The sequence below is a fragment of the Agrilus planipennis genome, unplaced genomic scaffold (assembly GCF_000699045.2).
Source record: "Agrilus planipennis isolate EAB-ADULT unplaced genomic scaffold, Apla_2.0 scaffold145, whole genome shotgun sequence".
NCBI classification, from domain to species: Eukaryota; Metazoa; Arthropoda; class Insecta; order Coleoptera; family Buprestidae; genus Agrilus; species Agrilus planipennis.
In genome coordinates this window covers 158,361-174,826 of record NW_020440372.1, presented here as the reverse complement: position 1 = coordinate 174,826, position 16,466 = coordinate 158,361, and the positions used below count along the sequence as shown (strand labels likewise).

The following is a 16,466-nucleotide window of genomic DNA, read 5'->3' as shown; positions in this document are numbered from 1 at the left end:
TAGAGTGGTTAACAGTATATTGTTATGAGGCAGAATGGTTCTAGAGTCGGATACGATACTGCAAAAATTTCGAACATGGTATGTAAATAAATAAAACAAATCAAAAGCTTTATAATTCTATGTATTTATTTAATGGAATCGCGGTTTGTCCATAAGAGTTGTGGAGCTGTAAAGTACATAAAATTAAACGCGGTCTTTTTTATTCGAAAAATCCCTTTACGTATTATTGGGTTTGTTGGTTGACTTGCATTTATTGGCTGTTGGTTGGCTGTCTGTATAGTCGGCTGTTTCTTGAATTTTTGCGTCGCTTGTTCCTTGTTGTTAGTTTGGTGGTTTTCGAGTAACGAATTTTCCTCCCCATCAAAAAGGTTCTTCCGCTGGCTTCGGGGTCATTTTCCTCCAACCGTAGATTACAGACGAATCATCAGGTTTTGGTTGAGTGCTTGAGAAACACTTGTAAGCATATTTCAGTGTTGAGGTAAATTCCTTTTTGTTTTTCTTGGACTGTATTACTCTATAGTGTAATGTGTAATCTTTCAAGATAAAAATTATAATTTTTTAGTATCTAACACCACATGGCGATAAAATTTATTATAGTAAGTAGCATTTATTTGATCCTAATCTTTTAAATTTCAAAATGTTAATCTAAAATAAATTTCATCCTTTTAAACTTTATTAATTCATAAATATGATTCAAAACTTGGATTATTCCACCCAGTGATCTTTCACTTCTCTTTAGTATTTGTGGTATTTGCCACAATAATGAGTTAACCTGTGTGGCTGCAGTTTTGATCTCGTGACGGTTATAGAGCAAAATGCCTGAGCAATCAGATATTACTTATTTTCCAGTAGCAAAAGTGGTGGGATAGAGTAGTGTAGGTACTTTGAACATATGCATACCTGCTAACTTAGATCGACGGCCAATTTGCAGATATCAGGTGCTAAAAGTACCTATGTAAAAACATTACTCGCTTTCTTTAAAGTCTGAGTGCGGATTTTTACAAAACGTTTCTTAGAATATTGTTAAAAATTATCAATTAACACTGTCGGAGGAACCAAACATCCTCCAGATATACTGAAAATGTCGCTGTGTTACAATGTTATCTAATTATCGCGCTTTCGCCTATACTCAAAGCGACATTTTAATTGTGTCTAAGTATTAAAATGGTTCCCTAAGTATATATTTAAAAATGAAGACTCACGCTATAAGTAAAATTATGCGAACATTGAAGCGTTTGGTAGAACTTACCTGTGATGGCAGTGTTGATTAACTTTTAATTATATTCTGTGAAACATTTTGTCAAAATCAGCACTCAGCTTTTAAGAAATGCGAGTAATGTTTTTACGTACATTTAGCATTTTATCATCATGCGGTCGTCAGTCCTAAGAGTGGTCGGACACGCCCCTTCACTCTATCCTATTCTGAGTTAATCTTCGCATTTCCCTAAAACTAGAACAATTCACATCCTTAACTATTTCCGAACAGTAATCTAATCTAGGTCCACCTCTACCCCTCCTAACTCCCGTTTCTGCCTCTAATATGTCTCTAACTAGACTTTCATGCCTAAGAAGGTGTCCTACTAACCTATCTCGCTTATTTCTTATTGACTTCTATAGAGTCCTCTGTTCTCCTATTCTTTCTAATACCTGTTCATTTCTAATTTTCTCTATCCTCGGTATCCTCATCAATGTAACACTACATTTCGAACGCTTCTATCTTTTTCTTTTCCGCAGCTCCCACCGTTCATGTTTCACACCCATACAGCGCCATGTTCCAAGCATACACATCTAACAACCTTTTTCGAATTTCTAAATCAACCATTCCCGAGCATGGAAGCGACTTCTCTTTATTGAATGCGACTCGACCCTGCGCTATCCTCTGCTTTATATCCCTATTACTCCTTCCGTTCTGACTTATCTGACTTCGTAAATATCTAAAATCAGCAACTTCTAATTTTTCATCTTCTATCTTTCTATTAGCTCTTTCCCTACTTTTTCTCCTGTATATCTATCCCTACAGTTATACTGTCATTAATAATTTTGATGTCTTCGATGTATAAATTAAAAAGTAGCGATGACAGTGTGCATCCCTGTCCTAATATTAACTTCTCTACGTTGCTGCCTGTTGCTCTTTATACAAACTAAGTATCACTCTTCTATCTTTCTAACTCATCACTTAATTTTTAAGTATATTTAACATCTTGTCCCATTTATTATCAAAAGCTTTTTCTAAATCTACAAATCCTATGTATGCACTCTTTCTGTTTTATATCGTTTTCTTTCTTTTCTCCTCTATTTCTTCTAAACCCAAATTGATCTTCCCCTAATAGTTCCTGTACTGCTTAAGCATTTATAATTTTTGAAAGGTCTCAAATCCAATACTGAATGAATGTGTAAGCTGCAAAAAAATTTTCCAAAATTGTAAATAGCTTTAAAAGGCATGTTTAGAGAAAGCACACAATTGCTAACCATGACTCAACCACTAATGATAAATGAAATAAAAATGACACCACACAATTGCCAAATTCAAATATATTTTCAAATATCCCAAATAAGTTAATATTTCGTGAAACTGCCGATTCAAATAACCTTCAAGATTTTTAATCATTTGGTTATACACAAAAAATATTTCAATTTGCTCCACAATTTATAACTTCTTTCGTCATCATCATCATAAGTTTGTCAGTCCTAAGACTAAGACCTAAGAGGGTTGGACACACACCTCCACTCCTAGTCCTAGCTAAACTTCGCATTACCCTAAAACTAGAACGTCCCACATCCTTAACTATTTGCGAACACTAATCTAATCTAGGTTTACCTCTACCCCTCCCAACTGCCGTTTCTCCCTCTAATATTGACTAGATTTTCATGCCTGAGAAGGCGTCCTACTAATCTATCTCGCCTATTTCTTATTGATTTCCGTAGAGTCCTCTGTTCTCCTATTCTTTGTAACACCTCTTCATTTGTAACGTTCTCTATCTACGGTATCCTCATCATTCACCGGTAACACCACATTGCGAACGCTTCTACCGGGACTTTCCCCGTCTTGTAAATGTGACTAACTAGCTTAAACATACGATCTCTAACCTCTTATCCTGCATGTTTTAAAAAATCCGCCTGCATCCCACCTATACCTGGCGCCTTATTATTCTTTAAGTTTTTTAATACTACATCGAACTCTTCTCTAATTATGGGATAACCTAGTACATCTATCTCCACATTATCTTCCTTTTCTAATGTATCTCCTAACTAATGGCCTGCGTATAGGTTCTCTAAGTATTCATTCCACCTGTCTTTCTTTTCCTCATATTCTTTCAAAATGACCTCTACCTCGTTTCTTATATTATTACTACTGTATTCTACATCTTTAAAATTCCTTTTAATTATATTATAAGCCTTACAGATTTTACCTACTTCAAACTTTTCTTCTACTTCTTTATACCTCATATCAATTCACCATTCCTTAGCTGCTGTATACGTCTTAATTATTTTCCACTTTATCGCCTTGTATCTTTTTTGCCCTTCTTCGTCTGTTCTGTTTTTATATTTTCGTCTCTTGTATTAGTCCTACTATCTCGTTTGTTATCCAGGGTTTCCTGCTTTCGTTTTATTTAAGATCTAGTGTATTTGTAGATGCTGACTTTAGGCACGTTTTAATTCTGTCTGTATGTCCCTGTCATGCGTTTCTCCCGCCTCCTTTATTATTTCGTCTGTCCTTGTACCTAGCCTATCCTGCATTTCGGTACATTTTAGCTTTTCTAAGTCAAAACGTCTCCTACCTTTCTTTTTATTCAGAATTTTCAATTTAAGATTGGTCCTGGATAACTTCTACAGTCCTTCACTTGCTAACTAGTATGTAGTCTAACTGATGTCTGCCTAAATCTGTTACCTTTTTTACCCGCTTTGAATTTAATATAACCATAAATATCCAATCGCTTTTTTGTAAATAACTTTCTACATTCTGCCCTGCTTTCTTCTGCATTACAATTCCTAACTTTCAAATTCTCTAATTTCTAAGACGAATTTAAATTCAAATGTAATACTATATTAACCCGAAACTGGAGTATCTACAAATGTAGAATAGATGGAAACCAATAACTAAATAGTTTTGTATTTTCCCTTCCTGCTTTGGAAATAATTATTCCTTTTGTACTGCTGGTTCTCTAACTCACATTCTCAAATATATTAGTAACTAAGAATCATATAAAGAGTTTAGACGGCTATTAAAAGAATAGAATATGTAGTTCTTAGTAAAAACCTTTATTCAAAATGAAATTGACATTGACTGTTTAAAAATAATAAAAGATCGCCCCCTAGATGAACTTTTTGCATCTCACTAGGGGCAAAGATTAGATTTTAGAATCACCTGGATCAATGGCGACAAAATCTAGAAGAAAGGTAATAAATTCAACAATTACTTGTAGTCAAATACGATAAAGAAAACGCGAATGTTTCCTGCAATGGAATAACAAATTCTTCTGTCAAAAATGATAAAGTAGTAAGAATTTGTTGCTTTTTTGTGGTTACCACATTTTTTTTCGAAAATTTAGATAAAATAATAATGAAATTATTTCAAAATGGAACCAATGTGTTATAAATATTGGAACAGTAATAGATAGAATGCTTAAAGAAACTTCGAGTCGCCAGATTTTTAATGAATGGCAGAATACAGCTGATATTTCTGAAGGTACAATATATTTTAAACATTTTCATTCCTAACTCTTTACTAATTTATATTTCGAATGCATCAATATAATAACAAGAAAAAAACAATAATGCAATAATACTGATAAAAAATCTTTTACAGATGGTCAAAGGCAGCAATAACATGACTTCTGCATGCAATTTTAGTTAGCAAAAAATATTTAACAAATGAAGCTGGCGAAAGGACTGTATTTAAATATGTTAAGAAGGCAGGAGATTGATTCTTATGAAACGTAGGTGCAGGTCTCGACGCAGCTGTGGTGGAGACGTGTTTAGATAGTAAAGACAGGATATCTTCCGTTTGTAAGAACGAGAAAAACGATATGCCTTTAGAGTGCATTATTTATTGGGGACTTTACCTTACTATTTCGACTATACTATAACAAAATATACCATAAGAGACTCAAACATCATTTATTTTGTTTTCGCGAACATTAGCTAATGTAAAAACAAGAATAAAAGCAAAAACATCAATTGGAGGAAAAAAGTAGGAAATAATTAGAAAGTGATGAGCAGGTAAGGAACAGTGGATTTGTATGAGGTGACAAAAAGTAAATGAAAAGTTTGAAGAAGGTATGATCGAACCCGGGCCCTTGGTTTCACGCACCAGTATGCTACCACTAAGCTACGAGGAGGAGAAGGAAGATATTGTGGCGAGAGGTGAGATAGTATACCCTATAATCAGAGGAGGGTTTGACTTATCATTAAAAAATGTAAAGAATGATAAGGCACCAGGTTTAGAGGGGATAATGCCGAAAATTTTGGGGAGTTACCCTCAGCACTCAATCTGATCGGGAAATAAAAATAATAAAAAAAATTACCTAAAATCTTTACCAATACAACTTAAAATTAGACGTACGTACATTTTAATCTTTTTGACAACATTTTATCTAAAAATCAAAGAGCAATAGTAAGATGGTTGATTGGAAACAGGCGTGTAAAAAATGTGGGTGAGTATTAGAGTCAATGCGCAAGAGCAATTTTTGTCTTCTCAAAATTTTTGTCTTTTGCATCTATGGACTTTGATGAATGTGCTTGTATGTTGCGACGCGGCATCCGGGAGATATTTTTGTCCGCAGGTCTGGAGAAAGGTCGGTGATACAGTTACTGCGTCTATTGATCACCAACCAGTAGCCGGCCGAAATCACTGTTGTTGACACCAGATATACTTGAAGGTTTTTGCATAGGCTAAATGTATAACACCAAATCCATCATGTCGATTTTAGCAGAAGATGTAAATAATGAGAGGTTAATTAACGAAGTAGAGAGGAGACATTGTACAATAACAATCTAAAGGAATATTTGCATGCTATTAATGATAAACCAAATACTCGGGATGAGGTGTGCTAACAGTTATTCCAAGTTTGGTGTCAACTATCAGCGAAAAAAAAGCGGATGCCAATTAATAATGTTCAAATGCAATCCGTACATATCAAATTGATTTTACGTTAACTTTATACATCCTATTATTACATAGGGGTTGTTCCGTGAGAATCTGGTCAATTCGTCTAAACTTTCGATTCTCACTCGAAAGTAATGTCAAAATTTTTTAGGAAATGTTTTCAATTTTCCAAACTATGAAATTTTTCTGTAGTTAGGCTTTAACTGCGTAATGGGTGCACACAATATTACTTTTTACTTAGAAGAGCGACCACTACCGATTCAACGAAATAAATGTCGAAAAGGGGAAGAATTAACGAACGAGTTGCGTTGCTACTGAGAATTGCTGCTCTTGCGCGCTCAGCCTTAGTGCTCTATAATAAGTGTGATGGTATCCTGACAAATGAATTTTTAATAGTTGCAAACAAAGTACTTAAAAAAGGACTGAAATGGTGTTGTATCAGTAACACTAGTGTTATTAACTATAGTTTTCGTATAATAAACAAATACTTTATTAAATTATATATTGACTGTTCTGGTCCAACACCTTTTGCCATCTTTCTGCTAGTAGCATAATTCCACGCTCATAAAATTTTTGGTCTTTGCTGGCAAAAAACTGATCGAGGAGGTTTTTGACCTCCTCATTTGAGGTGAAGGTTTTACCGTCTAAAAAATTTTGGAGTGACCGGAACAAATAATAATCCGATGGTGCCAGGTCTGGAGAATATGGTGGGTGTAGCATTGTATCCCATTCAAGCTGTAAAAGCTTTTGGCGAGTGACCAAACTTGTGTGAGGTCTCGCGTTGTCTTGGTGAAACACTACACCTTTCCTGTTGATTAGTTCTGACCTTTTCTGTTGAAGTGCATCATTCAGTTTGTCCAGCTGATGACAGTAGACTTCCGAATTAATCGTTGTGTTATCCGGTAAAAGCTCAAAAAAAACGATTCCTTTAAAATCCCACCAAACAGACAGCATCACCTTTTTTTGGTGAATATCGGCTTTGGAAATGGTTTGAGCCGGTTCATCTTTTTTGCTCCATGACCTCTTGCGTTTGACGTTGTTGTATACAACCCATTTTTCGTCCCCAGTGATGATGCGCTTCAAAAACGGATCATTTTCGTGACGTTTGAGAAGCGAATCGCAGACGTCAATGCGGCGACACAGATTTCTCTCTGTGAGAACATGGGGAACCCATACATCGAGCTTCGAGGATAATCCCAGGCCTTTCAAGTGGTCATAAACTGTTGAATTTGATAAATTTAACCTCAATCCGATCTCACGTGTTGTTATTCGCCGGTTCACATCAACTAATGCCTTTATCGCGTCTTTATCAGCTTCAACCGGCCTTCCCGAACGTGGTGCATCTTCGACATCAAAATTGCCGGATCGAAATTTAGCGAACCAGTTCTGGCACTGGCGTACTGTCAACACACCTTCTCCATACACATCAGTCAATTTCTTTCTGGCTTGAACAGCATTTTTACCCTTTCTGTAGTAAAACAGTAAGATATGTCGAAAATGCTGCTTATCGCTCTCCATATTTAAAAGGGCACCAACCAAAAACTACTGCGTAGAATTAATTGGAATTTTTCACACACAAGCCTTGCTATATGAGCTCTCAAAGCATATAAAAATTATACGGCTTAACTGTGAAGTTGGGTGCAAAAGAATACAATTAAATCCTCTGTCGGGAAAAAACGAAATGACTTTCCGAACAACCCTATAATACAGACTTGAGTCAAAACATTAGTGAAAGTTACTTACATTTAGAATGCTTAGGTATTCGAAAAATATTTTAACCCATTTACAATGGAATTAAAAAACATCAAAGCGCAGTTAAATTATAATGGGAGGTACTCAACTGTATAAAACGGTTAGTGATTTGCAACACTGTACTGTTTCTTGGAGGATGGTAGGGATTTAATAAATATCGTGTCGGAATTAAATGAGGGAAAGTCTAACGAAAATCGTATTATTGCTTTTAATATTCTCAAGTCAACAAAGAGAAACGATTAAAAAAGCGGATTTAATAAAAGTATCTTCATATAACGTGACAACATAAACTTTAAAAAGATTTACGAAATTTTCGGAATGGTAACAAATAGTTAACTCTCATTAAATTTACAAATGAAAAACGTAACACACTATCTACATAAAACGACCGGATTCAGTTTGGCAAGTTGATATCTTTATGGGCACTGTCGATCATGTTTAAGTTCCACAATATTTAGCAGTATTCTACAGGTGACGTTCATTGCACTAGTAATTCATAAAACGCTATCTAAAGGAAGTAGGTAGGGTTGGTTTGTTTTCTGCCGGAATTATCTCCGAGTCGCTGATGGGACCCGGAAATATAGAAATCGCGATCCACGTCAGGCGGTTTCGACATGATACTGACCACTATTAACGACCAACCTAAACGCGTATTTAAAGCATTAAGACGATTTGACAACTTTTTTCGCCAGTCAACTAAACGTATACTAGATCAGCTCCAATTAACATTAGCTATAGCTGTATCGGTTAAAGTAATATTTTTACTGCGATGTTCATTAGATAAGACATTCGATATAATACATGGTAGTATCGTAGTTTTTCGCAGTAGGCGTATGACTGCACTATATCCCTGGCTTTTGCACCTGGAGTTGTAGCCTGGATCAGCCTTCGAAGCATGTCTTCCTTCAGAATACCTTCATCTACATGGGTCTTATTAAATTCCAAAAAGGCAACCAATCTTTTAGCTTACTTTGAAATTTAAGTATTTCTAATTTGGAGAAACCTTTGTTTTTCAATAAATTGAAGCATTCCGAAGTTGTCCCGTTAGTAATAGGGGATGTTAATAACGTTGTCATTTTTATGCGCGCACTTACAAAGTAGTATGTCTAGTATGTGTCATCACTATCAACTTCTTTTTGGTTTCTTCGTGGGCCATTATATCAATAGAATAAAGTTCGTTATTAAAATTCATATGCAAATCGTCCAACTCAATATTTTTTTTATCTTCACAGACACTGTCATTATCAATCTGCTAGACGCGGATCGCAATTTCTATCTTATTGGATCTCATCAGCGCGTTGCAGACAGTTTCGACAGAACACAGACCAACTCTACCTGCTGCCTTAATACAGCGCGTTTTATGAAATCCTACAAAACCGATGCGCTGATGAGATCCAGTAAGATCGAAATCGGGATCCGCGTCTGGCAGTTGACAGAATACTGACCACTTCGAATTTCTTTGTTCGATTTTGGTAACGTGCCTATTACGTAGCGGTGAGCTACGCCGTGGATTCAGTTCAGCAAGTAGATATCCATCTATTTAAATGGACCTTGTTGAAAATATTGAATTCCACTAAATGTAGCATTGTACTATAGATGGCGTTTACCACGACATTTGTAGGACTTCATACTTAAGCGTTAGTAACTTATAAAACCAGCAGAAATGACTGAGCAAATTGCATTTTATGGACAATTCTTTCTATTTATGTATTATTATCGACTTATTTACGTTATTGTTATGCATTTCCTAACACCTTTATTTTTTGAAAGGGAAGTTGCTGTGGATGCTCGAAGGCAGAATCTCGCCTTGATTAAAATATAATGCACCATTATGGTACCCATTAGTCTTATTTTGAAAGGGTGCAACTAATCTTACTATGATGCTATACCTGGTATTTGAAAACAGCTCCAGTTATCAAATAAAGTAACAATCATTTAAGTATTTCAATCCAAATGCTAAATTCATTGAAGTCATTAGTGACTTCAATGAATTCATATATTATTTGTATTTAAATACCAAAAAAGTATTTCAATAAGTACTTCAAACACTTGAATTTCAAAAACTTAGCAATTATGATATTCGGTTTATAAGTTTTCGCAAAATGAAGAGATTGGTGCAAAGTACAAAGAAGTGGAAGTGCGTATCCAACCTGTTTCGAGCTGAAGACCTTATGGTAATTACGATGAATAATCAAATATTAGAAAAAATGATGTTTTAAAATGATGCAGAACGAAACAACAACCCGATGAAAAAGGTTTGGGTCAAACGGTATATGAGTGGGTCTAGTTGTACCTGTTTATTTCCGAATATATCCAAATGTGAGTTTTTGATCCTACTGTTTAAACTTTTATAACTAATAATATATACACATATCGAAGCTTATCTAGTCATATCTGCTCAAATACAATTATATATAAAATGTATAGAGCTATATAGAGAAGTACCTACATCTAACTAGATATACGAATACCCAAGCATATGGATACATACACACACATATTCGAGCATAAATGTGATTATTTTAATTAATATGATTGTGAGCTAGGGTATCGAATAGTAGAGGGGTAGAGTCAGTAGGGACGGCAAAATTTAAATAATCTATAGGCGGTAAATAAGTAAATCCTCCACTGATTATAAGACAAATGCATGAGAGGATCTGAAAATAATAATAACAATAAATTAGTTTTATAAAAATTTAAGAACAGTAAATTGGTTTCCATATCGTATGGATAGATGGGAATATGTGACTGAGGTTCTTTGGCATCAGGTCGTCTTCACTTGCTCAAAGTTAATCAGTGAAAACTGAGAAGACCGGAAAACAATAATAAAATAAGCAAATTGGTTTCCATGATAACGTATCCAAAAAGATGTGAGTGGGGTTCTTTGGCATTAGCCCGTCTTCACTTGCTCAAAGTTAACCAGTGAAAACTGAGAAGACCGTTGGATAATAATGATAGTAATTTTGTTTGAAAAACAATATGTGGTGGTCTATGATATATGAAGTAGGTAAAAATACGGCAGGCTGTTTGGAGATGTATATGCATTGGTGACGTCATTGTTCGGTTAGGTAGATTTATGACCGACTGGAGTTTCTCCCTGCCGAGGGCGGGCTGATATGTTGGAACAATGTCGCGAAATTGTCTTTGTTTCAGCAAACACTATGACCTTGAATTTTTAGTATGTTGTAGAGATGATAATGCTGATTTCCATATAAATATGTTGGGCGCGGAATGCATAATGAAGCATACTATTCGAAGTCATTATTCTAATATGATTCCGGTGGGCAGGGGTATTAAAGAAACTCCAGTCTGTTGTTAATCTACAAACAATGACGTCACCAATGCATATATATTTTTAAACGACCTGCAGTATTATTTCCTACTTTATATGTCATAGGCCACCACATATTGTTTTTCAACGTTTTAAAACTATGCATCATTATAATTTCCGCGTCCAACATATGTAGGTATATGAAAATGATCAGCATAATCACCTCTATAACATATTAAAAATTCAAGATCATCGGAGGTGTGGCTGCTAAACTAGATAATTACCACATTATTTTTGTCGACATCAAAAAATTCTTTGTAATACTTCCCGTTAAGTACTTTGTAATACAGACGTCGAGTGTAATATCATTGCAGCAGCCAGGAACTTCGATGAACACCGGATTAACGAACATAAGCAAAGGCGAGTTAGTACATAAGATGGGTGGATGACCGCGGTTGTAAGTGTATACTCGGAAAACCGTCTCCAAAACTCCTTTTTTTAATTTTTTTCGTAGATCTATTAAATAAATAAATAATAACGTAAATTAATATTGGATCGCGACAAAATTTGTTTGGATCCAATTATATATCGTTGGATTCAAACCTTTTTCATCGGGAAGCTATATAGAGCATTGCAAAAAAATAAATAACAGAACAGAGTAACTCATTGACTGTAAGCTAAAGACAAAATTTGCAAACATCACTCTGGACCGATGATATTCATTTAATTGTTATTGTAGATTTTTATAACTAATTCAGCAACAATAGAACAAATCGTAATATTCTAATTCTTACCGAAGCAGGCGTGGTATCAACTTGCCGTGCCCCATGATTAGAAACCCAAATCCCTGAAACCCCTAGATCAGCTCCTATTATTGCATCTTCAGGCGTTAGTATTCCTTTCAAAACAATTGGTAAGGTAGTGACGCTTTTCAGCCATTCTATGTCATGCCATTCTAATGACGCATCAAATAATCGATTGACATAATCATTTATACCAGAAGCAGAATATCCTTCAGTAGTACTTGTCACTGAAGTAGCCAATTCTTCTGTAAAATTAGCTAATCTAAAAGTAAAACGAATAGTTTCTCCCATTGAGGTAAAATATATTAAAAGGTATAAAGTGTTCCAACTTAAATGCTTTAACAAGATAAATATTGTCGCGTAATTAAACACTTTTCTAACTAGTCACTAATTTATTTAATTATTTATGCTCTAATTAACACCACTAGTATTAAATCTGTTTCACTAAACATCACACACTGGCCGTGAAAGTCTTTACTAATTTGCCAGTTTTCTTAAAGTTGCTGGAAGAGATGTCGGTTTCGTGTCAGATCTTTTTATTTACATTGGCTGTTCTAACAAGCATCGATGATGTTCCATATCTTACAAGCGCCTGTCCCACTAATAACGGTTTCTGTATAGTGTCTCGACTGTCAGTTTCGATTACTCCTACCAATCCGCTGATGTTGTTGTCTGTTATAACTCTTACAATACTCTCGGAGTGACTTGGTGGTACTTGATCTTCCTCTAGGCGGCATGCTTCATCTTGGGATTTGACATTACTACTACTATTGATGAGCATTGTTGAAGTGCTAAGATTTAAGTCGATTCCATCCTCTTGAAGAAGGTCGAATCAAATGATGACATTATCTACTAATCAAGATCAGTCTTCTTACTGAAGGTTGAATTCGCTATTCCAATGTAACACTAGGTCAGTGATGGTGTTGGATGTTTAATGACCATTTCAACACTTGATTTATCAATCCTTCTATGAATAATGAGTTAGTTACGTTCCAGTCTTGAAATGATGACTTCTTCGAGGATTTTGTGAAGGTGAGCCGCCTTGCGCCCCTTAAAGTTGGCTGATCTAGTTGTTCGACTGCCGTGTTCAGTTTGGGGATCACTCCAGACTTTCTCCTTTCTGTCTTCTTTTTGTTTCTTCTTGTACCTCTACGTTTTTTGTTTCATTTCTTTTTGTCTAGTTTTCATATCTCCTTTCATTTCTGCTATCATTGCCGTTAAAGCCTTTATTCGGTCCTCCATTTTTGCTTCAGTACCTCTGGTTGTAACAGACATGAAATATCTCGATTTCTTGTATAACGTTCTATGAAGTTCTTTGATTTTAGCAAAATCCTACATTTCAATGATGTATTCCTTATTGAGGTTACTCGCAGCCGAAACATCCTGAAAATTCGGTGGAACTTTTCGATGTCGTCAGAACCTTTCTTTTTGCGTCGAGGGCTTTTCAATGACATACGACGTTTTGGATTATTTACTAACGATCCATGGAAGCTTCCAGAAAATTCGGCGGTACTTTAAGAGCTTTCCAATGATATTACATGAATTACTACATTTTCTCATAGTCGATGGAAATTTCATTTTTCTTTCTTTGAGAGCTTTCCGACAATGTAAAGTTTCCTGGGGCTATTCGTAATCGGTAGAAACTTCCAAAAAAACGGCCAATGGAACGTGCTGGAATATTTGATCGAATCCTTCAAAATCCTCTTCCTTCCTCAATCTTCTTCAATGCCACCAAATGTCGCGCAATAAAACACCTTTCTAACTACTCACTAATTTACTGTATTTAATTTTTACCCTCTAATTAACACTACTATCTATAATTAGTTTCTATTTCACTACTATATCAGACTCATTATCGCTTCCTCGATCTTCTGTTATTGAGTATGCTGGGTCGTTACCTTTGTGACCAATAAGGCCAAACAGCTGCATAGAACTAGCATGTGACATCAGCACATGTGGACGCTAGACGACCAATTTTGCTTATCATGCATACATACATAAGAAATGCACTTGTTGCTTAATTGGTGAACTATTATTACACCATATTACGCATATCTAAACAGTTTGCATTTTGCGAAATGTTTTTCTGTGTGTATTAACCGTAAATTATTAGTGGAAAAAGCAGAGATTCGACATTTGCGTGTCACCTTTACAAATAGGAGCTTTTAATCAGGCAGGGAGACCAATTATTTATATGGATGAAATATACATTCAAATTGTGGTTTCAAAAAATCAAGAAATGATGGTTCTTCAGAAGGCTTTCTGCAACCACTAGCAGAAGGGAGCTGACTAATTATTATTCATCCTGGTGGCAAGATGGCTTTATAGAAAACGCTGGTCTCATTTTCAAGTCGGGTCTAAAAACAGGCCATTATCATGATGACATGAACTACAATAACTACAGAAGGTGGGTACAAAATAAACTTCTTCCTAATTTGCCTGCAAAGTCAGTTGTAGTTATTGACAATGCCCCACATCATTACGTTCAAAAAGAAAAATGCCCTAATTCGACCTCGTTAAAAACAGAGATGCAGAATTGGCTACGAAAAGGATATTTAGATTTCGAAGACAGTAGTAAGTAGAATTGTACCAAATTATTAAACTGCATAAGCCGAAGTTCAAAATCTACGACATCGACGAAATAATACAAGGAGCTGGTCATGATGTTTGTCGATTACCGACATATCATTCAGAATTAAATCCAATTGAATATGTTTGGGCAACTCTAAAACATTTTGTTACCGAATGGAATGTACTTGGGTGATGTGAAATAACTTTATGAAGAATTTTTCGGTAGTTTTCCTATTGAATAATGGGAAAGTGTGTTCAACAATATTATTAAGCAAGATGATGCATACACATTAGAAGATCCAGGGTCGTTGAAGACTTGGTTATTAAAGTAGGAGTCGACGACGAATTTTCTGACTCAAACGATGAAGACTTTGGAATATACTGTCACGCAGTGAAGTTTTAAGGAAATTCAAAAACTATTTTTGATCTTAAAACATATTTCAAAATTAATTAAATATTTCATAATTATAGCGTTGTTATTCTTTTCAAATTCATAAAAAAAGGTATCGAGTTTATTTACTTGCAAAATAAGCGTGTTTGGCATTTCGCAGCAACGAAGCAGTAAGTGAAAAGAATTATCTATTTACAAGCAGAATTTGACGCCAGTTCGATCGCTCTGGTTATTGGGAAAATTATTAAACTTCACGAAGTCACCAAAAAGGACTTCATCGGTTTTTTCGTTATATCAGCTAAACCAGAGAAACTTCTAGAACCAGCGAATGACCCATGTTAAACTATGTGGAAGTAATCACTGGTTCATCAAAAAAGTTTAGCGCGTGAACGGGGATCGCAAGCAGACGACTAGGGAACGCGAAGGGAAAAAGTCTACCCTTAAAAGAGTAACAGGTGGCAAACTCTGAGTGTTGGTGACACTACCTCCTGGGCGATGATGATTGCGGCGCTCCTAAAAATGTAACTAGACCAAACTTAACTCTTTTGGTGTGTTGATCTACGTTGGGAGGAAGATCCTTTTTGTAAATGTTTTTTTACTCAAATTCTCTAAATTATTTTATATAATAAAGTTATTATTGTTTTCAAACTTGCCTATTTTATCATTTTAATACGTTACCCCAGTCACGCTAAAATAATTAAAATGCATTAAAATCAGGTAATTAAAATAAATAATTAACAAATTACCGATGTGACATAGTGGTGGAGACACCGTTTCTAAATTGAGCGTGACAATACTGAATAATTATGTTTCTTAAAACGGCCCTTTTCATGGCCAACAATTCTTTTTCAAAATCAAACTGACACCGAGCTATAAATTTTCGATAATTACTCTATATTATGCTTACAAAATTAAATTTGGATTGTTTCATATAGACAGTAAACGCTAATAATAAAACAGTACATTATTAAAAAGTAATGTACNCAAAATTAAATTTGGATTGTTTCATATAGACAGTAAACGCTAATAATAAAACAGTACATTATTAAAAAGTAATTAAAATATTTTCTATATGTACAATATACGTACTGACAAAGTTTAATGCTGTTATGAAGAGCAATGATTATTTAAACAGCCTCGTTAAACTTTAAAAATATGCCTTATTTAAAAGCATATTTTGATAAAAATAATAACAAGTTAATTAACTTAACACTCTACACACCTATAAAACTTTTGCTTTGTTTTCTATTGTTAATTTATATACAACATTTTTGTTTTAACAAATTGCTAAACATTTTCATCTAGTACTGTATAGTTCTAGTCGATCTCCTAAGACCGCTCATCGAGAGCTCTGCCCGTTCAAGCTTGTTCCAACTATTTCTGTCTTGCTCACGCCTAGTGATATTCTTTCTATTTCGCGCAGATTTCTCATCTCTAACTATTTGAAATGAACTGTACTCGCCTGAACCTTTTATTACTTATTCCGTTATAATAAACTCCGAATTAAAAGTGCAAACCTTTTTAACGAAAAAAAAATCCATTTTCAGTGGAAATATCAAAATTGGTCGTCGC

The 16,466-nt window shown here is 34.9% G+C and overlaps 1 protein-coding gene across 1 annotated transcript in view; it reads right to left on the bottom strand.

Moving 5' to 3' along the window:
• LOC108736987 (hydroxyacid oxidase 1) overlaps positions 1 to 16,466 on the bottom strand; it is a 42,474-nt gene that overhangs the window by 935 nt on the left and 25,073 nt on the right. Inside the window, exon 5 of the mRNA XM_018469622.1 lies at positions 11,924 to 12,194. Coding sequence (XP_018325124.1) covers positions 11,924 to 12,194 — 271 coding nt within the window. The remainder of the gene's footprint in view (positions 1 to 11,923; positions 12,195 to 16,466) is intronic.